At 42.6% G+C, this 24,514-nt stretch overlaps 1 protein-coding gene across 1 annotated transcript in view; it reads left to right on the plus strand.

Moving 5' to 3' along the window:
* The first annotated feature begins 804 nt into the window (after window positions 1–804).
* Window positions 805–24,514, plus strand: part of ETV5 (ETS variant transcription factor 5) — a 60,711-nt gene continuing 37,001 nt past the window's right edge. Inside the window, exons 1-5 of the mRNA XM_069472810.1 lie at window positions 805–958; window positions 4,030–4,148; window positions 4,285–4,372; window positions 4,505–4,552; window positions 4,646–4,696. Of these exons, the coding sequence (XP_069328911.1) occupies window positions 4,104–4,148; window positions 4,285–4,372; window positions 4,505–4,552; window positions 4,646–4,696 (232 nt within the window). The 5' untranslated portion in view covers window positions 805–958; window positions 4,030–4,103. The remainder of the gene's footprint in view (window positions 959–4,029; window positions 4,149–4,284; window positions 4,373–4,504; window positions 4,553–4,645; window positions 4,697–24,514) is intronic.

A 24,514-nucleotide genomic window follows, 5' to 3' on the forward strand; every position in this document is an offset into this window, starting at 1 on the left:
TTGGCTGGGCCTTAGGCCTTGTCAGTATAAAATAGCAACTAAAATCTGTTTGAGAGCTCAGATTGTAAAGGGAGATACTGCTTATTCTTCCCACTGGAAACCTGGTTAAAAGAAATTAAAGCCTCTCTTAAAGGTAACTAAGATTAGAGGGCTCGGTTTCCGTTTTCTGTGTTTCTGTGGGCCAAACGCCCAGGTCGGTCAGCGAGTTTCTCTGTGTGGAATGACGAATTCCTCTCGCCTGAATTCTAAAATGATAACTTTGCTTGGTGCCGCAGCTGCGAACGTCTGGCGCCAAGCGACCCAAACTGGCCGTGGCATTGCTGGATGGAGATGTGGGGGTAAATGGGGAAGGGGGAAGAGTCACGCCTTGGCGAAAAGTCGGGAGAACGGCGAGAAGGGAAGTAACGGCGGCTCCTTCTGGTCTCGGCCCCTTTAAGTGCTTCACTGACTCAGCTAAGCTTCCCCCTCAGGTCGCGTTTTTTATGAATGAAAAACGTCCTTACATTCATTATATAAACACCCTGTGCTGATTGGCCAAAGGCCCCCGGTGCATAAATTATGTAAAGCAGGCCCCTGAAGGGGTGGAGAGAGACGCACTGTTGGCCAATGGGGGCCGGAGTTGATGAGGCGGCTCGGCTGGATTTGCCCTCAGAAAGGGTAAACAAGAGGTGATGGACAGCCGCGGGAACTGTTTCGAGCCAATGGGAACGAGGCTGGGCTAGGCCCCAGGCCAATGGCGGCGGGCGGAGCAGAGGGCCGCGGGGGGCCGGGCCAGCGCTCCAGCCTGGTTGGCAGCTGCAGCGCAGAGTCCAGCCGCTGGTGCGCGGAGCGGTTCTCGGTCTCCGGAGCGGTTCGGCCCAGCCAGCCTTTCGCCTAGGCGCCCAGGCCCGGTGCGCGCGTGCGTGAGCGCGCCTGCGCCGCCGGGGCCGCTGCAAGGGGAGGAGAGCGGCCGCCTCAGGTGAGGGGGCGTTGAGGGGGTAGGGGGGCATTCAGAGAGGGCGTCCAGCAACGGGTCCGAAAGGCCCAACCGGCGAGAGTTCACGGGCTGATTGGGAATCCTCAAAGTCGGGTGCACTGTCTGGGGTGAGCCACCCCCAGGGCTGACCCCCTCCCCCCGCGGCCCGGTTCGGTTCGGTTCCTGGGAGGCGTCGGGCGGGTGCGGCTAACGGTTCCGGAGCGCGCGGAGAGCGGGTTTCCGCACGCCGTGGGGGAGGCGCGCCCGAGCGCGAGGTGCGGGGGCTCCGGGTGGAGATGGGGGAGCGCGGAGTTGCGAGGCTTTTGCAGTCTCTGGAGATCTGAGAGCCCCGAGGGGACTTGGAGGCTCGCGAGAAGAGACGCTTGGCGGAGCTTTGCAGTTGGGAGGAGGGGGCGGGAAGCAGTTTGCGGGGGAAGATTTGAGAGGTGCTGCCCCCCAGAGCACCAGAAGGGGTTAAGTGACATAGGCATGTGCAGCCCGCGGGGCTGGGGGTCGGCCGGGAACTTATGCTGGCGTTTCAAGTTTGAGGTTGTGGGAAGTGGACACCCAGTCCCCCTGCTCCCACCCCAGCAGGCTGAGGGCGTTGGGCTGCACGGCGGCTCCCGAGAAAAATCGGGGAGCACCAAAACAGCAGCCTGGGGATGGTGGGAAGAAAACGGGTGTGGAAGGGGAACGGAAAGGTGCTGGAAGCCTCGCGCTGGGTTCGGGATCTGGCCGCATTTTCAGAGTGGGGAGGAAACTCGGGGGGGAGCCGAACTCCTGGTCGAGGAGGGGGTTCCAGGAGAGATGTTGCGGGTGGGGGGTGGCTTGGAGGCGGCTGGTAGCGTTGGGCGCCGCACCTCGTTTTTATGAATGTGGGTGACTTTATGAATGAAGCGGGTTTCTTTCGTTGGCCGGCTGCTCCCTGCGGCTTTTTTTTTTTTTTTTTCTTCTCCCTTTTTGTGAATGAAGCATAGAGCTTTCTTCCTAAAACGCTGGGGTGAGGGGCCTGCGTCGGAGGCTGGGTGTGCGTTGGGAGTGGGGGCGGGGGCGCAGCTGAAGGAGTTTTCATGAATGGGGAAGGCTGGGAATTGGGTGGAAGTGTGTCTTGTTTTGTGAATGGGGCCCAGCGCGAGAGATCCAGTTACAGTCTCTACCTGATGTGGCGGCCGCGGCTCGCTCTCCCATTCATAAAACCGGGCCCGCTGCGCGCCACGGGGGAGGGGCCTGATCGCGCCGCTGCGCTGTGTTAAAGTTTTCCTGGGGGCACTCGGGGCGGGGGGAGAGGGGGCACAAAGGAAGTGGTTTAAACTCCTGGATAAACTCGAGCCTTCCCTTAAGGCTTAAAAAAAAAATTATACTTTGAACACAGTTTCTCTAGCCCTTGAACTCTGAGAGCTGCTTTAAAGATCCTCGATGCCTCTTTTGGATTCGCGTACGGCAGTTTCTTATATTTAATTTTTTAAAAGATATTTTTGCTCTTCAAGGTGAAGTATTTCATCATGAAACTCTGAAAATACCTCCCCCTCCGGTCTCCTACTCGTCCCTTCCCTCCAACAGACATTTATAGGATTTCTAAGGCCACTGTATAATCTTGACAGATTTTCATCGGCGACAGAGAACTCTTTTTCATGCTCCTCAACTCACTGCTGAGGTTTCTCAGATTTTGTCTACGGGTTGGTGACATTTGAGAGAGAGAGAGGCTTTATTCTGAACGTTTTTATGCTGTTTGGAAGGCAGGCTGGCAGGAGTGTTTTTCTAGGAAGTTATGAACTGTGTGCTATTTTGCTCCTCTCTTTCCTTTGACTTTGAAAATATCTGATTACTTGAGCCAAAGTGCTGAGGAGGAGGCTGGCTGTGAAGGGTTTCCTTGTATCTTGCTCACTTATGAAAATTTGATATGTTCTACACATTGTAAAAAACAAATTGGATGGAATTGCCCACTGGGAAAAAAAAGTTTTTTATTTAAAATTTGTATACAAGTTAAACAAAAGAAATAATCCTTTAAGCATTTTGCATTACGTAGAGCTGGAGTGAGTGAAGTAAGTGTTTTCCTCCATTTTGTTGACAACTGTATTTTTATTTGGAGAATAAAACAAAGTGTTCAGGAAGATAGGTACCTTCCTAAAATTGTTACATTATTCCTCCCAAATTAGGAAAAGTTCTCTCTTTTCCCTTCTGACCCCCAGCCTGTCTTTCCAGCCAAAACAGTTATCATTGCTGTAATGAGTTTAATTTTATTTTTTTGGTATGTCTAGGAAAATTGACTTTGCTGTAAGAAACAAACTACATTTTCTTTTTGTGAATCTTTTACTTTTAACACTTTGTAAAAGACCTTTTGCAGAGATGTACTTTAAATACATGCAATGGAATTTAGTTTCCTTTATCCATTACTTTTCACAGATATTTTATTCCTTTAGAAGTTGGAGATAGCACAGATATCTCCGTAAGCTGCCATGGAGATATTTGTGACATTACAGAAAATACACCTGTTTGGACAGAGGTTTAGGTTTTAAATAGTTGTGTGTGGAGATAAGTATACCTCTGATCAATTTATTCTTGGAACTATATATAGTGTTTTACCACTGACCTACAAAATACTTTTAGAAACACCATGTATGTCAGATTCTTAATTGACAGTACTTTGGAATACTTAAACCCAGTTTCTCTACTTCCCTTCACTGTACTGTCAAAAATTAAATTATCTCTTCTTTTAAAACCCTACTACAAATGCCCTGAAGGATCTTCTATATGAGAGAGTCTTAAAATCACCCTTTTCTAATAAAAATAAGATCTTTTCTTTTTTAGGGGACAGGCAGTACCAAATTTATAATTTTAATGATTAAAAAAAAGAAAATGATGACTGAGTAAATGGTTTTGGCACTAAATACACTGTGCACCTCTAATACTATTAATCAAGCCTGGCATTGGCCTGTAAAGCTTACACTTTGAATAGGATTTAAGTACCTCACAGAAGGATAGTGATTTTACAGAGGCCCCAAAAAAGACCAAAAAATTGTTTCATTTCTCTTTTTTTCCTCGTCTCAGTTAAATCTACCAAATTCATATTGCAGGAGGATCCCTTTTCCCCCAGAAATTAATCAATGCTGAAATCTTCCAAAGTGATATTAGAGACGTTGGAAGTACCATGGATGGGTTTTATGATCAGCAAGTCCCTTTTATGGTCCCAGGGGTAAGTTTATACGTGGCTTTTGGTTTGTTTTGTCCTCCCTTCTCAATATGAGTCTTCTCCTTATTGGTTTAGTGGGTCAACCCCTTTGGACCTCTTTACTGCACTTGAGTCTTCACTGTCTGTTGGCCTCTTTCAGAAATCTCGGTCTGAGGAATGTAGAGGGCGGCCTGTGATTGACAGAAAGAGGAAGTTTTTGGACACAGATCTGGCTCATGACTCTGAAGGTAGTAAGCTTCCCCTCCTATTTTGTGGCTTCCTCAGATCACTCCCAGAACCAGCAGCATGTAGAGTCTTCCCCCTCCTTTCCCCAACAGAAGAAATATCCTCATTCTGGGGTCTTCTGTTTTCAATTCCAGAGTTGTTTCAGGATCTCAGTCAACTTCAAGAGGCTTGGTTAGCTGAAGGCAAGTTTCTTGGATGTCCTATTTTCCATATAAAACATTTTACTGTGCTTTTTAATAAAACTTAAAGGTCTAAAATAAAAATCTCTTTTCCAGCACAAGTTCCTGATGATGAACAATTTGTCCCAGATTTTCAGTCTGATAACTGTAAGTACCTTTCTGGTGGTGGCGCATTTGTTCTGAAATTGTTTGGTCTTGAACACCATGTCTAGAATACTCCTTACAGCTATAGCCAGCAGATTTGGACAGTGGTATGCATTTAGTTTCTTTTAATAATTCAGAGTTAACCCTGAAAACTTTTGTTTTATTCTTTATTAAAATTATTTCTAAAGTACTTCTACTCTATTGCAGGTAAGATTTATTGAACATAATTTCACCTCACATTTCTTTTTGCCTTAAGAATATTGCAAAGCTTCAAGCTCAAAATTGTAAATTAACTGATGTAATATATAAGATGTTGGACCAAACATCTAGTAGTCAGACACTACTTTATAGCTCTTTTTGTTCGTTTTATAAATTAAGTCCTTGATATGAATCATGAAACTGACATTTTTCTTTCTTTTAAAGGTGCAGAAAATAGTAAATGGAAAATTCCAGTTAATATTGGTTTCACCCAACATGTTGTCAGTTTTGTCTCTACTTCTAAGTTGACAAGAGGTGGTCACAGAGTGGCCTGATTTACTCTTTTTTTTTTATGTAGTTGGTATGGCTTTTCAGTTCAAAGAAGGGTAAAACTTTTTCTTAAAATGGTCATTAAGTGCTCATTACTTGAGATAATAAAATGCTGTGGGAAGCTCAAAAGGTGGCTCTCAATACTGGCAGGGGCATGGTTAGCTTTGCACTGATCTTTTGGGGCTGTCCTCAACAGGTCTGGGAGCTTTTACGGTGGTGGGGGGCAGTGGGCAGAGCTATCAAGGACAAAGCTGGCTGATGAAATTTGAGCAGCACAGGGCTGCTCTAGAGAGCATTAGTCACTGGCGAATGAGCAGGTTTAAGAGAGGCCTGGAAGAAAATGCTGCCTCTTGAGAGTTGCATCATAGAGAAATTCATGTCTCTTAGTCATAGTTTATAATAGCAAGCACCTGAGCCATGCAACGATTCGATTTCTCATTTTGTACCAACAAATTCTTCCCAGCTTTGTTTTATCTCTGGGGTGCGTGTGTGTGCATGCATGTGTGTGTGTGTGTGTGTGTGTATACGCGTGTGTAAAAATGCCACTGGAGAGAGGGTATTCTGGGGTCTTAGTAAAAACTGGGTATTCTAATTCTATTAAATGAAAGAACAGAGGTACCAGCTAAATATTATTTAATGATAGGCCTCATGTCCAAGGCACAATGCCATGAAACTTTAAAAGAGAATAAATTGTAACCCACATTCGCATGGTTACCTTGGCTTTGTTACAGCTTGCTGTGAATGTTTTCTATAGGAAAGTAAATGCATGTTAATTATTGCCCTTTGATTATTTTCAAGTGATTGGGAAGCTTGCCACTGAAAGCCTAAATAAAGATAACCCAAAGTACGTGAGGGTGTGTGTGTGTGTGTGTGTCTGTGTGTGTGTGTTTGCAAGATGAAAGACAGGATTTGTAATCCAACTTTGTTCTGTGTTGACAGTTTGGCCGAGCCTTTCCAGTTCTTGCTCAGAGCAGCATAAACTGCAGTCTGTTTGGGAGGTGGCTTTCTTGGCAGAGGTTCTTTGAAATGCTTTTATGACACTTTTGTTTGTTTCTCTGTAACCCAAAAGAGTTAAAAGGGAGATGAGATGACTGCATTCAAAGATTGCATGTGCTGAAGCAAGGGTATGTTCTTTGTCAGCAAACAGGGTTTATAGTTGGAGATATATTTATCTGTGGGAATAAGCTAACGTGAAGAAATCAATAAATGTGTTTTGGCTCCTTAGAAATAATTTCTGCTTAGCATATAGAATGTGCTAAGTTCTTTAATTAAAATACCATACCTTAAATAAAGGTGCTTTGGGAGATGTTTCTGTTTACGAAGTATGATGTTTTTTTACTTTGTTTGCTTTTTGCTTTAATTTCTTAAGGTTGAGCTCTTCTATCTTTTAAGGATAAAATAGATGGTTGAGTAGCCTAGAGAAGTCTTATAATAATTCTTTCCCTCTCTCTGACTCTTTATTTCTTGAGGTGAAGCTTGAAGGATAGATTCAAATAGACTGACTTGCCTGAGAGGTTAGGGGAGAACATGAATGTGGAGTGGTGCATCCCTGAACCATTCATTCTTGGGGTACGTTTGACTGCAGTTCAGACCTCACAGACACATGGGAGGAGCAGGCAGAGCCCACAGCTGGGCTGCCCGCTCTTACTTCTCTCTGGGCACTTTCCCCAATACCAATATTGTGGACCAGTTCCATTCCAGACATTTTCTGGAAGAGTCCATGATTTTTCCAAAGGAGGAAAAGAACCTGAGGAGTTTCAAATTTAATGAAACCTTTTGAGTTGGTTTGACTGACTCAAATCAGTGAACTATAAACCAAACTTATATTTCCCAGGAGAAAGCAAACCTTCTTCCTACAGTATCAGAAACATTTGTAACAAATGTTCTTACCAGTGGCCACTGGTAATAGCCAGACTTTCCTGTTAACAATGATTTGGTTAATTTTCCATTTTGTGTGTGTGTTTATGTGTGAACAAAAGAGAAATACTAAGTAATGTGGGTAATCATTTTTATTTTGGAATATTAGTTTCAAAGATTATGGCTTTTTTCCCCCCTAAGCGCTATAAGCTCAACTTCTAAAACGATTATATTTTATTAAGCTTTTCAGATTTGGGTTCCCTGCCCATAGGCATCCATCCTTAAGTGAGCAGGTGAAACCATTGTTTTTGTTACAGAAATGTCCAGCTTCTTTCTACCTGTACAGATTTTACCTTTACCTCACAAATATAGAAATTAGTAAAGCTTCCCCCACTGGACACTCTCAAAGGTCAAATTCAAGGTAATAGAAACCTATACACCATAGGGGTTCTGCCAGTGTCCCCCCATTGTCCCTTGGTCCTGAGAAGTCATTCTGAGGGTCCCAGATTAAGCTGGAAGTCCCTTGTAGAGATGGTCTTGCCCAACCCTCTCATTTTACAGAGGTGATGATGCAAGTAAGATCCAGATAGCTGGAGAGACTGATCAGTGGTTTGGGGGCAAATTAGAAAGACTAGATGAAGCAAGAAAAAGAATTTATAAAATAATATCCTTACAGAAGCTCCCACAAAGCTGCAGAGCCAGGGAATAAAGTTATACTGAGGTGTATTCCAGGCTCTCCGTTATTTCACATACCTGGAGATGGCTCTCAGGAAAGCCTCAGGGAGACTGCCGAGTATCCAGCACAACACTTCTGTGATTCTGAGAAAGTTCTTAAATATCTTGGTGCTTTGAGTTTTTCCATCTAGTATTTGGAAGAGAGAAATTATGAAACAAAAAAGTTATAAAAACTAACAAGTTTCCCAGAAGATACATTAATATGTGTGCATATAAAACTGCATATATACATCCTATATATTTATAAATAAGTGTGTGTATATATATATATATATGTAAAAGTGTGTGTAGCTAAATATGTACATTAACAAATAGAGCCACTAAACAAGGGAATCTGGGTCAGTACATAGATGTGTATACTTTTTTTTTTCAGACAGGGTCTCACTCTATTGCCCGGGCTGGAGCGCAGTGGTGTGATCATAGCTCACTGCAGCCTCGAACTCCCAGGCTCAAGTGATCCTCCTGCTTCAGCCTCCTGAGTAGCTGTGACTATAAACTCGAGTCACCATGCCTAGCTAATTTTTCTGTTTTTTGTAGAGACAGGATCTCGCTCTTCCTCAGGTTGGTCTTGAACTCCTGGCCTCAAGCTATAGTTCTGCCTTAGCCTCCCAAAGTACTAGGCTTATAGGCATGAGCCACAGTGCCTGCACAATGTATATACATCTTTACTGCACATTTTCACAGAATTAACTATAAATCAAAGTTATGGATAAGATTGGAACTTTTTTTTTTTTTTTTTGGGAGACAAAGTCTTGCTCTGTTGCCTGGGCTAGAGTGTCGTGGCGTCAGCTCACCGCAACCTCAAACTCCTGGGCTCAAGCAATCCTTCTGCCTCAGCCTCCTGAGTAGCTAGGACTACAAGCATGCGCCACCATGCAGAACTAATTTTTTCTATATATTTTTAGTTGTTTGGCTAATTTCTTTCTTTTTTTTTTTTTTTTTTTTAGTAGAGATGGGGGTCTCGCTCTTGTTCAGGCTGGTCTCAGACTCCTGACCTTGAGCGATCCTCCCTCCTTGGCCTCCCAGAGTGGTAGGATTACAGGCGTGAGCCACCATGCCCGGTCTCAGAGTGCTTTGATGTGGGTGTCAGGTGATATGTTCCATTCATTTTTCTGAACTGACTGCGTGGGTACTTAAGGGTATATTACTAGACTTTAGCATATATAAATAGCAGGTTTTTTTTAAATGCAGAATTAATTCCTAATTTTTTTAATCTCACTAATTTGTTTCAGTTGTGATATGGTGAATATTTACCTGTCAGCATCTTTTTTTTTTTTTCCATCATCTGCATGTCAGCATCTTAAACAACTAAAATATTTTATGCTGAGGAAAGGGCATGATAAATTATTATTTCAAAATCATGGCCTCCATACCAAATATAAGTTAGAGAATTGTTTTGAAATCCAGATGACCCCATTTTCCCCATGAAGTGTTCTTTTTAGATTTGTGTTTCAAAAAGAATGGGACAGCTGAAGGAAGTTCAAGTCATTTCCTAAGGACTGGCTAATTAACTGATAAAATCAACTTTTCTTAAATACATTGCAATAGATGGCTGGGAAAATAGGATTAACTGTTATGACAGCCCTTGAGCCTAAAACTCATTGATCTTAATCCCGTTTCACTAGGAGATTATTCAACTGAATTTTTTTTTTAACCTGTGAGCTTAATATAGTAGAGGCAATGCCTTTCTTTTGAAAAGGGTATATCACCTAGGTTCGAGATGTGGTATAGCAAAACTCCACATCCACTTGCTATGTGGTCCTGGGCAGTTTCTACTTGAAAGGATCATCCTAAAGTCTTTTTGTTTTGCAAGGTAAGAAAAAACAGTAGGTACTTTAGAAATAAGAGGCTTGAGGGAAAGGAGGCTATTCAGTTTATACTTTTCAGGAGCCAGTATTTCTGAAGGTAGGGAGAAGGAAGAAAAGAATGCTGAAGAAAGCATGAGGAAAACATGGAGGAGAGATTCTTTGACTCTAGATTTTACAGTGTTACTTTCAAAATCTTTGTTAGCCAGCCCACTTGCCTTATGGCTGAGAGGGTGCCAAATGATTTGAAATCCTTCCTGTTTTGATAGTCTCTAAGATCTTTAGATCCAGGGCTCTTAAGGACCCAAGACCTAGAGTACCCATTTATCTAAAAGAGCCCCTATGTTTAACAAAATCTGCTTTCATCTAACTTTAATTCAGTTAGGCTTATTTATTAAAACAATGGATTTTTCTCTTACTCTTCTATGTCTCTTCGCTCTCAGTCCTCTAATAAAACCCAGTAGGCTTTTCAGTCCTTTGTATTTGGTGAGAAAGACGGGCTGGGGAATTACATTTGTGTCGGCCAGGCAGATTACTTGTGTGGGTGCCAGGAGTAACAAAATCCTGGCATCAATCAAGAAATTACCATTTATCCTATGCTCTTCAGCGTTCTTCAGTTTTACAAGATTAAGACATGGGTAGTATAATGAAGTCGAAAATCTGTGCTGTCATTTCTACCATCTAGTAATATCATTGTTGTCATTTTAGTCTCACAAAAAATGTTACTCGTGCTGGGGTGAAGTGGGGTGTTTGATTCTCTACCGAAGGACACTTTTCTTGGGTTTTAGTGGTGGTAAAGTACATGCAGCCTCAGAGGCTGACAGCCCCCTCCCGGGCATACGGCTGCCCTTGAGGCAGCTTGGGCCCCATCTGTGCCCTGGCACATAGTGCTTCTCCACTTGGAATCCAAGGAGCTCAGAGGCTTGTCATGTTGCAGCTCCCAGCTCCTGGACAAGTGCCAGGCATACTGATGCCATTACCGGATTAGGTTGCTTTTTTAAAAATTCATTTTGTGAACTCATCAAGCTCATTTAACAGAGGCTTTGGTCGTCAGTTTCTATCATTGTCCTATCCCTCTAGGCTCAGCTTAAAGTAGTGGCAAAATACTAGGCCCCTAGTATGTACGTGCACTCTTAGAGGGGAGGGGGGAAGTGTGTATGTGTGTGTATAAATTGTAACCATAATGTAAATACACCTTTGGGCCTGGCAGGCAGATGACAATGGACTAGCAACTCAGATATTAAAGGGAGAAGAGCCCCACATAAAAGGACCCTGCAGAGCAAGTAATGGGGGCTCCCCTGTTTAGAAGGAAGAAGCTTCTGGGGGAAACTTGCAGCAGAGGGTGCAAGATTCCAAGGAGCAGGATAAAATCTAGCTATTAAAAGGCGACAAGTTCACACAGGCTCATCTGCTGAACAGCTAAGGCATGGAGCAGGGATTCTGTGGTCAGAAAGACTTCAGAGAAAAGCATCCAGGGGCAGTGTGGGGGCAGGCAGTGAGAAGACATAAACATAAGACGTTTGAAAATAGCCAAATATAAAAAAAAGGGAAACAACCCATGAGCTCACATTTATCTCCTGGATTTGATTTTCATAAAGAAGTATGCTTTTCCTTGAAATAAATGAAGTCTGGTTGTCAGACTGGCTCTGGCAGCTCTCCTTCAGGGTGATAGTTGAAGGTTTGGGAAAAGCTCTAAGAAACCAAACCAGTTTTTAGCCTTGTACTTTGCAGAATCTTGGAATAGATTTCACCCCCTCAACCTCAGATCTCCACACACTTCCCTTTTGATGTCTCATGGGCATTCAGGATGGTATTCTAAATCCTTCAGGCTGGATCTGAAGCCAAGGAAAGGAACTGTGAAACAGTCATAATAGGTGGCTTGTCCCCTCCTCCTCTGCAGCCAGAAAATGTAGTAAGTGTCTCCAGAGTCCTCCTCCCCTGGGGAGGAAGCCAGGTGGCTCCTGACAGTGTAGCTACTGGCGATGAATGGGAAGGAAAGTCTGGAGAGGCAGGCTTCCAGAGAGAGCTGTCCCCTAATGCATACCAGCTCGCCTGGGGCAGGAGAAATACCACTTAAGTCTGTTTCTCTCAGCTGGTAGCTACAGTCTGATTCTGAACGGGGCTGCACTTGATAGTTTTTCTTTTGTCAGAGGATACTTACGGACCTCACTTCTAGGGGACTTGCATGCCCTTGCAGATTTCAGCAAAGGTCTTGGTCATTTGGATCCTAGGGAGGGTGCACAGTGGGCAGGCGCCCCCGCAGTGTCTGAATTTCTTACATAAACATAGCGCACTGGGCGAGCAAGCGTTCCTGTGGCGACAGCTGGGCGCTGGACACTATTAGGTCTGCCCCAGCTAGCTGAGCTGCAGATTCCCCCTCTTGCCTCAATGGAGTATTCCAAATTGGTTGTGAATGGAGGGCGGGGCTCACTTGCAGACTTTTTCAATGAATAACCAGACCCCATTGTGCAGCCTGTGGAAAAACAACCAACTCAAACAACACTGGGACTGTTAGAAATATGCTTGTGATTGGCAGCTTGGAGAGCCTCCAAAATTAGTTTCCTTTGGCTTCCCTGCTGCTCCCTGTTCTCCAAGCCTGGGCTTAATGGGGTTTGAGTTTTCTTTTAAGTGCTGACTTTAACCCTCAAACTGCCAGGCTGATGGCCTGGGATTATGGGGAAGGGCTGCTACTGACCAACAAAGCCAGTGAAGCCCACTCCCCTTTCTTTGTCTCCCATTTTAGACTGTAGCTGTCTAAAGTGAGTGATAATAGAGGAGAGGGTGGTTTACTTTCCCTTTGAAAGGGAGGTGTTGAGACTTGATCTGAGGATATTACCCTTTTATCTCCTTCCCATGGGGTTGTGGCTTTAGCTCCCCATTGAAGATTCCTGCCAGCTTTTCTGCTCTGACCTCCACTCTGTACTCCAGGCCCGAAGACCACAGGTGTTTGCATGCCACCATGCAGATATTTCTCTCTTAGGCTGACATTTTAACATGGTGCAAAGGTGCGATTTCTCTACTCTTTAGCCTTTTCTCTCTTGTTTAATTTCCCACTGTGATTGGATAAGTGTCATTTTACAATGACACTTCCCGGGCTGGTTGTGGTGACTCACGCCTATAATCCTAGCACTTTGGGAGGTCGAGGTGGGAAGATCGCTTGAGACCAGCCTGGGCAACATAGTGAGACCTTGTCTCTACAAAGAAAAAAAAAAAAATTCTCTGGGCGTGCTGGCACCTGCGCCTCTAGTCCCAGCTACTCAGGAGGCTGAGGCAGGTGGATCGCTTGAGCCCAGGAATTTGAGGTTGCAATGAGCTATGATGATGCCACTACATTCTAGCCCGAGCAACAGAAAGAGACCTTATCACAGTAAATAAATAAATAAATAAATAAAAATGACACTTCCCAAACTCTGGTACTCAGCTATGGGGGAACCTCACTATGGCTGCAGTCCTTCTGCTGGGCACTAATCAAATGCTTTTTTTCCTCCCAAAATGAACATAACAGGGAGTACCAGGAAAAAACCCATCCTGTGTGCAAGCCCCAAACCAGAGTGACCTCACACCGAAACAAGGCCAGGTTCTAGGTGTGCACATGCCTCAGTACAGTGTCACCCTCACACATCTTCCAGCGTCTTAGCTAACAGCTCACAGACACACCCGCAGAGGGCTGTGTGGGTTAGCCCAGGCATGATAAGCATAAAAAGGACAATCAGTTAAAAAACAAAACATAACTTAATAATAATGATCCAGTGCAATTTCCTCAGGATTTTAAAGAGCTTTTCTTAATTCCTACTCTGCATCCTCACAACCGTAATAAGGCTGTTTGCACTTGTGTTTTGCCGTAAGGATTTTTTTTCCAGAATTATTCCCCTTGCTGTAAATTGGTCTGACAAGCACGTCTTCCTTTCCCTATTAAAAAAAAAACAGGCCTGGGCAGATTGTCCTTTTGTGAGAGAGTTTGAAACCTCTCAGGAGGTAACCCTAGATATCAGCTGTGTAGGAGGATGCTGATATGTGTGCTTCTCCAGAGGGGCTGAGGAGGACTTAGCTTACATAAACACTTTTCAGCTGAGTGCCTGGAAATGCTTTGTAATTGCCTGAAAGAGCACTTAATGAGGGTCTTTTATACTTTTCCCATAGAAAAGGTAGCATAGAAGAGGGGGATGTCTCTTCCCCATGGTCACCCACAGAAAAGACCAGATCTGGAGCTTGCCCCAAATTCCTAATCTGAATTTTAATAGAGAATAAAGAGGGGGGATAGCTTCACTGTGCTGAGGAATATCTTGAGTTAGGAAATTTCTGCTTTCCTCAACTCCCTTTTCATTCCTCTCCTTCCCCACTAGCCATGGAATTTTATTTCTTGAGGAATAAGGAGAAAACAGCATAGAGTTTTGATATATTCCATATTTCAATGAATATTAAACTTAGTCCCTGCTTCCCAATTTCCATTCCTGTCGGAACAGGAAACAAACCGTGTTTCTTAGGCTCTAAGTGTCTCCAAAAGCAAAGGAGCCCTGTCATGTGTTTCTTTATACCCACCTCAGCGCAGTGCCTGCCCTGCGCACAGTCGGCACTGGTGAGTGCAGGTGACGGGCCTCCACATTCTCTGCTGGTTCCCTTCCCGCCCCAGCTTTCTACAGCCCCAACACCAGCCTCCAGCTGGAAGGGAAGAAACTCTATAAAGGGTCTCAAAAGCTGAGAGTCCTTGGGATGACCTTAGAGATAAATAGAAGAAAAAAAAAACTAGTTAGGGCTATTTCTCATTTTCTGTTTCCTCTTTTAAACACACACACTAGCCAAGTGTTGCTAGGCTGCATTTAGACTTTGAGCAGCTAATGCTATGTTTCCCAGCAAGACTGCATGTGCGAGAGAGCAAGTCACAGTTTAGCACCCTTGACGCACTTGCCGAATTTCTACTCTTGGGAGAAGGGACTGTAGACAGGAGGGAATGGTTCTTGGGGGAGAAGCTTATTTCCTCAGGGTTTGGAGTTTCTCCTGTCAGATTTTCAAGATGAATTTTAAATTTGAAATTGAAGATAAGATTTTCCACAGTGCTTAAATCCTATTTCAAGTGCTGTTAACATTTCACTTTAGTAGTGCCAGTTTAGATGAGAATTATATAAGTTGGGAGTAAATTATAGAAAGGATGTTAAAGCTTAAGGATTAGTTTTGCATTTTCTTTTCTTTCAGGAAAAACATCCTGTTCCCCTTATCCTGACTGTGTGTTGCACTGTGAGCAGTCCTTCCTGGTAGAAGTCTCTGTGGCTGATAGAAGGCCACCGCAGAGGGGCCATCCTGTCATGTCTAAGAACCCTGGACTTGGGAGAACAGGGCTCTCTTGAGACCTCTTTCTCAATCTTGAAAATAAAACAAATAGTTGTCTATCATATTTGTACAGGTTGAATATTAAAATTCTTTGAACAGCTGCCCAATGAAAGTAGTAAAGCATTGGTTCAAATAACGTTCAGATCCTCCTTTTAGTGTAATCAGGCCGATCAGTCACATTTTTATCCTGCTGATCTCTTAAGCATGAAAGCAACCAAACACCCCTGGTGGGAGCCAGCCCTGTGGCTGTAGGTCTGAAAAGCCCTAGCCCATGGTAGTCAAAAGGGGGCAGTGAATTAGAAACCAAAGAAACCTCTTCTTTTTATCTTGACTCTCTTCATAGTCAACTGTGTATACTCAGACAGCCTTTTATTTGACTGTTAAATGCTTAGGTTTCTCCACGTCCCATAAGTTCTGAGATGTGCTGCTCTTTTGCAAGTAGAAATAGTCATTCTGTTCAAAGTATTTTTTATGGGAGAGCCCCATATCTGTTACTATATGAGCCCTACCTTAATCAAAGTTGGTCTAGTTCTTTTCTAAGTTCATTTCCCAAAATTTAGTTTCTAACTCTTACATTCAAAGCCTCTGGATTTCTGTTTTCAGAATTCTAGAGCAAAAATCCTAAACTGTTAGAATAAATGAGTCCTTTGAAGAAAAGGAACTGTACAAGTCCAAGCTGTTTCAAGAAAAATGCCGAAGTGTGGAAAGAATATGAACTTTAAGGAAGTAAATCTGAAACTAGTTCATCTGGGTCAAAAAAAAAAAAAAAAAATCTCTCCATTACTATTGGCATTCAGTTTTCTTCCGTATTTGATAACAGAGGTTTTCTGTTTGGAAACGACTACTTGAAAGAGGCAGTTTGTCCCAAGAATGAGATGCAGCTATTCAGTGATATATGCAGTCATTCTTACCCACAGGTCACCATCTGTGAGTCACAATGCTCCTGATTTAGTACATACGCCCAAGGTGGGCTCCTCTTACTTAAATGACCACTTCTTTTGGGAGGAGGAGAGAAGGAGCATTAATACAAAGAATCTGTTCCCTTCTGTTTTAGCCAGACTTAGAATAGAAACCTTTGAAATCACCTGTGTCATTATTGTTAGTGCTGAGAGAGGAGAAGAAAGGACAAGGCCAGTATCTCAAAATCCATTACCAGCCCTCTTAGTTGATGACCAAGGACGTGACCTGCCAGCTTCTCTACCCTGGCAAGCTGGCTACTGCTCCATCTGTCACCCCTGGTGATTCTTCTGCTCCGAAGGCCTACAACAGGCCAGTCTATGCCTCCCTGTGTACAGGCCCATTGCCCTGATCTGGTCCTGGGCCTTCTCAGCTTTTGGAGGGTGGGAGCAACTTTCAGCCTCATGCAACGCAAAAGGTAGACAGCTTTGAGGACCACTTTCGCCCCCCCAACCCAAGCTATCCCCACCATCTGTCCTCCTGTCTGTCCTTTAGGACCTGGGTGTCATCCTTGACCTGGATCACATTGCTTCTCTCTGGAGGGGGGAGTAAAGAGGAAGGGGAAGCCTTGAGTTCCCCCTGGAGTTTGGGGTGCCCCCCACCTTTGGCTGGTTAGCCTGAGTGGTACTATCCCACCTGTTAGGTTACAATTGTATGTTCTACAGTGACCTCCCAAGCTGACTTCCATGGGCAAAATTTAGTTTTCTATTTTCTGACCAAAAAGTATTTCAGTTGCTGATTCGATTGTGAGACACATGTGCTAGTTCTGCTGGGCAGCTGCTGCCATGGTTGGAAGAGGCCGTGGGGGCGTGGGCAGGAAATGTTTTGCTGAATATTGCAATCATTGAGCTGGGCCTAGCAGAAACAAACCTTTAAACCACCTCCCCTCCCCCCATGTTATATGCCATCACTAGATAATATAAACGTTATAGTTCAAATAATATGATTCCAACAGTGTAAGAGTGCCCTTTCCTATAGCGTATTACCCCCTTGTCAAGTCAATTCCCCTTTTCACAAAGAAACTAAAATCCCTTTATATGTGTAAAACCACCATTTCCATCTTTTCCTGCTTTTACCCTAGCCGGAAGGGCTTTGTTCTCTAGTCTAACAGAAGCTACAACCTGGGAGCCTCCTAAACAGGCTTTGCTGATACGCTTTGGCACCTTCAGAGCTGGGTTTGCCCCTTGTTGAATCTATCTTGTATCTCACGTAGCCACATTCCAGGGAGCAGTAAGAGCATAAAATATCCTAACACCGGCCTTGTACAAACACTTCATTCTCCAGAACCAAGTGAACTCTGCGGGATCTTGTTGTCAAAGCACCAATTCTATATACAGCCAGCATTTCCCCAGAGAAAGCTACATCCTCCCAGCCCAAGGCATGATGTGTATCACGACCTGGACCTATGTTGCTGTTGTCAGCTCAAGTACATAGCAGAGATTTAGGGTTTATCTGAGGTAAACAGAAAATGCAAGAGAGAATTCAGAGCATGGCCTCATGGTTTTAACTTCTTCACGTGATCAGTTCTCTTGTCTAATTTAAAACCCAAATGGGGGATATTCTATCAATAACTCTTAATTCCTGTATTCTGGGAGAAATTCCACTACCTGTGCAGGTGGCCTGTTAGAGATGTTTCAGATACCATTCTCTACTAATGCTATTTATACATTTTCAAAGTTAGTCTAGTTCTTTTCTAAGCTCCTTTTCCTCCCTTTAATTTCTAACTCACATATTCAAGGACTCTGGGTTTCCATTTCCAGAATTGTAAAGTAATCTTGCAGTGTCCCTGATAATTGTGTGTTTCTCCCTCCCCATTTATGATTTGAGAGTAGGCTTTTTGGAAACACTGTCTTCATACTGTCTTTTGAGCAAGGTGCCTTGCATTTTTTAATGGGAGCTCACAAACAAAATTCCTCAGCTTGCATTTCAAAGATCCTCCCCAAAAAGATCTGGCTCTTGAATTTCCAAACACTTGATATAACCTCATCTACTCTTACAGGCAAGAAAGGTGTCTCCTTCCCTCACTTCTTTTCCCACTGTGGCAGGACCTGGCTCTAATTTCATTGGTTATTATTTCACTCTGATATCTCCAGCCATTTTCATGCAAGATCATCAAAACTTCAAAAACTTGAATCTTGATCTTAGGTTGGTCCTGTTCGTGTACCAATGTAACCCTAACTGTGTTTGTTGGATCTGTCCATGTCATGATAAGTTCAAAACCTTTTTTCTTGAGCTAATCATATTAATCCCAAGTTTCTAGGTCTGAATCATGAACAATAGGATGTTTTTTTTTTGTCCACAAACCAATTCCTGAGGCCTCTTTTCTGCTGACTGTAGCTTTTTCCCTACTGCATAGGAGAAATCTGATTCCTGGAGCCAAATGTTCCAGGAACTGGCTTTACCAGTTCCTAATTTGGCTCTGGTGTTATTTATTGTACAGAAGATGATAATTGGCCGTATAGGAAGAGCTTCTATTCTACAATTATTCATTGGTGAATTCTGCTTCCTCATGCCTGATCCTATACCCTGGAGCTCTGAACAAGACCACCAGGTGACAGTCAGTCCTGTAGTCCTCACTGAGAAACAGACAAATAGAAAAAATGTCCTGGAGTCATTGACACCATAACCCCCTGCCACTACCCTGATTAATCACCAATCTAAAATCCTGAATACTGCAGCTGTGCTAATCCTGAAGTGATCTTTCCCTATACCTACTAATAGGAAATCCTATCCCAGAGCATAAGCTTTGCTTTCTTCATGTAGGACTTTGCCCAGGACAAATGTAGCCGTTCTTGTAGTTTGAGATTGCAGGATGAGCCTGCCCTGAAAGCTCAGCCTCTGTATGTGGTATGCCCACCTAGGTGTTGGCTGCACCAGCTGTTTGTCATATCTCCGATGAGTTGAGTGGGGGGCCTTGGTTCCACACCAGTGTCCTACTGCCATCCTTGGTTCCTAAGACTTAAATGTAGAAGAGATTGTCCCAGCCAACGTATTTTGTTTACAACCATTTAGGTCTTTAGCTCCACATTCCTTTCTGATCTCCTAGCCTGATAAGCTAAGTTGAGCCAGTTGGAACCCCCAGAAACTCTTGTGCCCTTTCACCCTAAGGCTCAGAGCAGCAAAAGCCTAGGCCACCCATTTCCAGCTTCTCCTTGCCCTGGTCCCAGCCCTGCTCAGCCTTATATGGGTAAAAGAGGCCAAACCAGCTGCTTGGGAGGGAAGAAAATGATGGAGAACCTCAGGAAAGAGAACTTTAATTCTGCCAGCCTTCACAGGTTGGTGATGGCTACATTGTGTTCTCTTGGGGATCTAGGTATGAAATCTAATGAATTGTCCAGCTGTTCTCCTATCATGCATGTATAGTCACAAGGGGTGGAAGTTCTCCATTTTTTTCTCCAGAATGCTTTGTGGTCTTAAGTTGGGCATATATTTTTTGTTCTTATTATATGTGCTTTACTATGTAATGGCATTATAGGTAGGTGCTATTTTTGCTGATCATTTTGTACTTGTGTAGTTGCTGTCTTCTTACCCACGCTGTGGATATGTTGGCAGGGGGCAATCATTCCAGTGATAGCAGCAGCAGTTTTCATCTTACCCTCTCGAGAGTGTTTCCTTGTCCTTTCTAAATGGGCCAACGCCAATAAAATATTTGAGCACCACTGGCTTAGACATTAAGTATGACTAGCATTTATGCTTGTGTAATTTTAGATTCCCAGGGTTATATTATCCTTCCAATTTGGTAATAGGCCAAGGGTGCTTTCTTCATGTGTGAATGCATAGTTTTGAAGTTCTTAGCATTTCTACTTTTGACAAGTTAGTCAACCACAAGATAAAGGATATTTTTCCTCCAGATATCTCAGAGGAAATGGGATGCAACATCTATTTTATTGATTTATTTTTAAAACATCGCTATATTTGCTTCATCTTTCTCTCTGCATATATATACTTTTTTCTTTCTGAACCATTTGAAAGCAAGTTGCATACATTATATTTCACCCCCAATACTTTGGTGTGCATTTCCATAGATTAAGGATATTCTCTTACATAGCCTAAGAAAGTTAACTTTTACTCCATAATATTCAAAATTCCCCAATTGTCCCCAAATGTCTTTTACAGCTGATGTTGATATTGTTTTTGATCTAGGATTCAATTAAGAATCAGACATTGCATTTATTTTTTTCCTCATTGATCTTCTTTAATCTACAACAGTCTCCCTACCTTTTTTATTTTCCCTGCAACATTGAATTTTTCAAGAGTTCTGGCCAGTTGTTTTGTAGTTGTTGATTTTTTTAGGGTACATTTTTAAAGAATATATAGAAATGCAAAAAGCATCCAGAAATGCTGATCTTAGGCTTAGAAATCTCCTATATTGTTGGTTCTCTCACCTCTCACGTCCATGTTATTGTGTGGACCTTAAAACATTGGTAAAAGAACAGGGTGACATAGATGGAGATCATTGGGTCAGAGATACTTTGTACATGTTTGAGGAGAGGGCCTTCGTGGGACTCATTAAAAAATTTTAGGACAGCTTGCTCAATAGTTGATTATACTATTTATGGGTATTTTTCACTATATTTGAGAATTTATCCTTACAAAGGTTAGCTATGTTAGATGTTAAGGACAACAGCACATTCTCTCATACCTACTCAATTCTGCTTTTAGAAGTTGTGCCCCCTAACTAAATTTGATAACATTGCCAACTTTTATTTTTGGAAACTATTGCCAGGCAGGATCAATGTTAACCGTTCAAATGTGTTTGAACTTGCCTCTTATTTGGTCTGGAAATCCAAAGTCATCTCCTTTTCCAGATGTTCTTTTTTAAGTACCAGAAACTATCCACTTATCTTATCTCCTTGTGAACCTTCTTGGTTCCCAGAACAGGGTGTTACCTACTATCATTGTCATTCACTAGTGCTGCCATAGCAATTCCAAAGAATATTGAGATATTAATAATATATGTTATGCCAGAAATGAGTTTCTAATCCACTCATTCCTAAAATAAAGAAATAGTTCTGACCCCTTCTGGCAAAATGGTAGAACTTAAAAAAATAAGCCTTATCCTATCTACATCTTTTTTCCTACTAACTAGCTATTTGAGCTTTGTCTCAAAATTCATCAAAAAAGGCCAGAGCTAAGAATAGGCAGCAGTATGTTGGAAAGTAGACCTTCTTGCTTTGTTTTGCTTTTGAAACCACAGAACACAGGGTACACTCCCTCTGGTGACTTAAAGCCCTCTAGTCTTTGCCAGTTGAGTACTTAGACGAAGTAAGGGTAAATCAAGGGAGAAGAGGCCATACCTGCTCTTCCCTGGTGGGTTCTTCATTTCTGTTTTGCCGGTGTTGTTTTTCTGTTTTTTCTTTTTTGGGGGGGTGGGATGGGGTCTCGCCTTGTTGCCTGGGCTGGTGTCAATCTCCTGGGCTCAAGGGATCCTCCTGCCTCAGCCTGTCAAGTAGCTAGGACTACAGGCATGCGCCACCATGCCCAGCTCAGTGCCATTTTTATATTTGCATGTCCCTCTGCTTGACAGTCTTTTCCTCTACCTTCTTTCCTCATGTTCTGCTCACTGCCACAATCAAAGAATAATACAGTCAGATTCTCAGGCTTCTTTCCTCCCCCCCATCCCCCACCCATTCTTGAACTAAACAAGACATATTTCTTCCTTTACGGGGAAACGAAGTGGGATGGTGGTGTCTAAGACAGGAGCAGTGACCCAAAGCTAGTGGCCAAGAGAGTAGTAAGCTTAGGAGTAGATCTGTACTTTAGGATTATGGCTCTGGAATTCTGAGACATATCTGGCCATGACTGTGTGCATTCCATATCACGTTTGTTCACAATTGCTATGGGAGGCTCTGGAGACATAGGCTGGCCACCTGAGACGCAGCCTCATGGACATGCCATTCAGAAGCAGGTGTCAGTCCTCGGGTCAACTTCCGTCGTGAGGCACAACTTTCCATGTAAATAAAGTAAGAGGATCGTGGCTGCTGAGTGTGACCAAATAAGGTCCTCCCCCGAGGTCGGGCCTGCACAGCTGATTTGGGAAAGATGAGTCTGCCCCAGATGAAGGTAATGAAACTGAAGAGGAGAAAAGGAAAACCCCAAAACAAAACCTGAAGGATGACAACTGGTGGAGGGCAGGCTAAGCCTGTGTGTGAAGCAAGGGAAATAAGGATGGGTTTAGTCCTTCTCCCCCCTCAGACATAGTATAGCTGATTGGCAATTTCTTTAACACTCAGCAGCTACATGAATATCTTATGTATTCACAACAAAGTCAGTGGCAAATTGAAACTTTGATGATTATGAAACACCAAAGGGAAGCCTTATTAGACAAGGTGCTTTTTGTCTTTCTAAAAAAAATTCCTTTTGAATGGAACTGTCATTCATCATAACATTCAACAAAAGCAAAGTTTTCCTTTGTTTTGATCCTTGGGGCTGTAGTAGTGAAGTTTGTTGTTAGCGCTGGCATGGGGTCGCTGCCTTGGACAGAGTCCACAGGCCTCTACTTGTGGGCAGGAAGCAGATTTTGTCAGCGGAGGGAATTACTATTAATATTTATCTTGAATGGGCCAGTTGATCTATTTTTCTATTTTAAAACAGTTGGGTTATTTCCTTGAAAGACTGTTTCTATACCATCACAGAAGAAAGATTTTCTAAAATTTGGGAAATCATTGTATTAACTCTGTGGTGTTATATAATCAGGACAGAGCTGCTTTTTTAAAAAGTAGAAATTATTTGAAGTAACATATAGAAATCATAAGGGTACAGCTACTTGATGAATTTTCACAAACACTATAAGCACTTAGATCACAAAATATTAATAACTTATCAAGATACAAGAAGACTCCTTATGCCCCCTTAACAGGCGCTATCCCCTCAAGGGTCATCTCCACCCTGACTTTAAACACCATAGATTAGCTTTGCCTCTTTTTGAACTTTATATAAATGGATTCATACAGGATGTACCTTTTTGTGTCTGGCTCTTTTTTGCTCAGCATATTTGTGAGATTTATCCATGTTGTAAAGCATAATTGTAATTTCTTCATTCTCACTTCTGTCTAGTGCTAAGATTTTATTTGGTGTTACATTGAACCTATAGATAAATTTGGGAAGAATTGATATTTTTATAATATCAAGCTTTCCAATCCATGAATATGATCTATCCTTCCATTTATTGAGAATTCTTTAATGTCTTTTATTAGACATTTTCCTAGGTATTGGTGGTTTTGTTGCTATTGTAATGTATTTTTTTAAATTTCACATTGTTTTAGTATATAGAAATAGTTTTGTTTTTATGTATTGACCTTGTATCCAATGATGTTGTTAAATTAGTCTACTGATTCTTATACTTTGTAGATATTTTTATATTTTCTATATACCCAATCAGACCATCTGTTAATAACGACAGATTTCTTCATTTCTAATCCTTTTGTCTATATTTATTTTTCTTGCCTTATTGCATTGGCTAGGACCAGGCCTGGTTTTTGATCCTTGTGTCAGGCAGAAAAATCTTTCAAGGGGTTCCTTTTGATAAGAAAAGCAGCTATGAAGTTGGTTGATTTGTGAGTGTCATGTCTAAATTTAAAATGGTGTTATGGTGGTCTATAAAGCAATACATTGTACTTTGTTGTGCATACCCACAGATGGACTTAATTAAATCTTATCATCTAGCCACCCTTTTCTTTCCCACCCCTGACAAACAGAGATTCTCATATATTTGTGCATGGATCCTTAACAGAGTTTTTGTAGTCAAATAGGAATCCAGACAGCTCAAAGTGTTCTTGCCTCAGAGGTGGTAGTAAGAGAGGATTGTCCAGAGCAATTTCAGGGAGAGGCAGGAATTCTAGGGAGAGAAATGCCATCCATGGTAACAGTGTGGACTCTCGCTAATCAATGACCGGCTATAGAAGATACCAGGTCTTCCAAAGTGCCTGAAACTGTCTTAATGAGCAGAAAGGTTTGATAAGCTGGAGTATAGAAGGGAGAATGAGACCTTTTAAAAGGAACACTAGAACGAGAGGCAAGGATCACAAAAAGTGAAGGCTGCTGGAGTCCAAGATGATAGTTGCGGATAGGGGTAAAAGAGAGATCATGGGCATTTTGGTGTCCTAGAGATAGGAAAAAATATAAGTCCTTGAGTGGATTTAAGTGTCTGAGTTGTACCTCCGGGTGGAGAGTGCAGTAAACATGAGGACACAGCCCTGAGAGTTGGCAAAAAGTATTCTTCTATTGTCTTCTCCTGTGCTGTCTTCCTTCTCTCTTTCCCTATTTCTTTTAATCCCTTTTTTATTTAGTCTTTGTTCACTCAGATTCCTTCTGGGAGGCAATATAATGAAATGAGTAGGAACTGCTTGGGTAGGAATCCTAGCTGTGAGACTGTGGCAAGTTACTTTAAGCCTTGTTTTCCTATTTGTAAAATGGAAATAATGGAAGTAGCTTTCTCACTGAGTTGGAAAGATTGAATGAAATAAGGTATTTAAGAGCAACTCGGCACAAAGTAAATGGTAAGGGGTCTGTCTGGCTGCCTCTTTCTTGCTCTGTCTTCCTTGTTCTTTTCCAGAGGTATTAGTTCTTCTCATCTATTTTCCTTTGTTCTAGAGCACTTTCTCTCAACCAGGTG

This window comes from Eulemur rufifrons, chromosome 7 (genome assembly GCF_041146395.1).
Source record: "Eulemur rufifrons isolate Redbay chromosome 7, OSU_ERuf_1, whole genome shotgun sequence".
Lineage (NCBI taxonomy): Eukaryota > Metazoa > Chordata > Mammalia > Primates > Lemuridae > Eulemur > Eulemur rufifrons.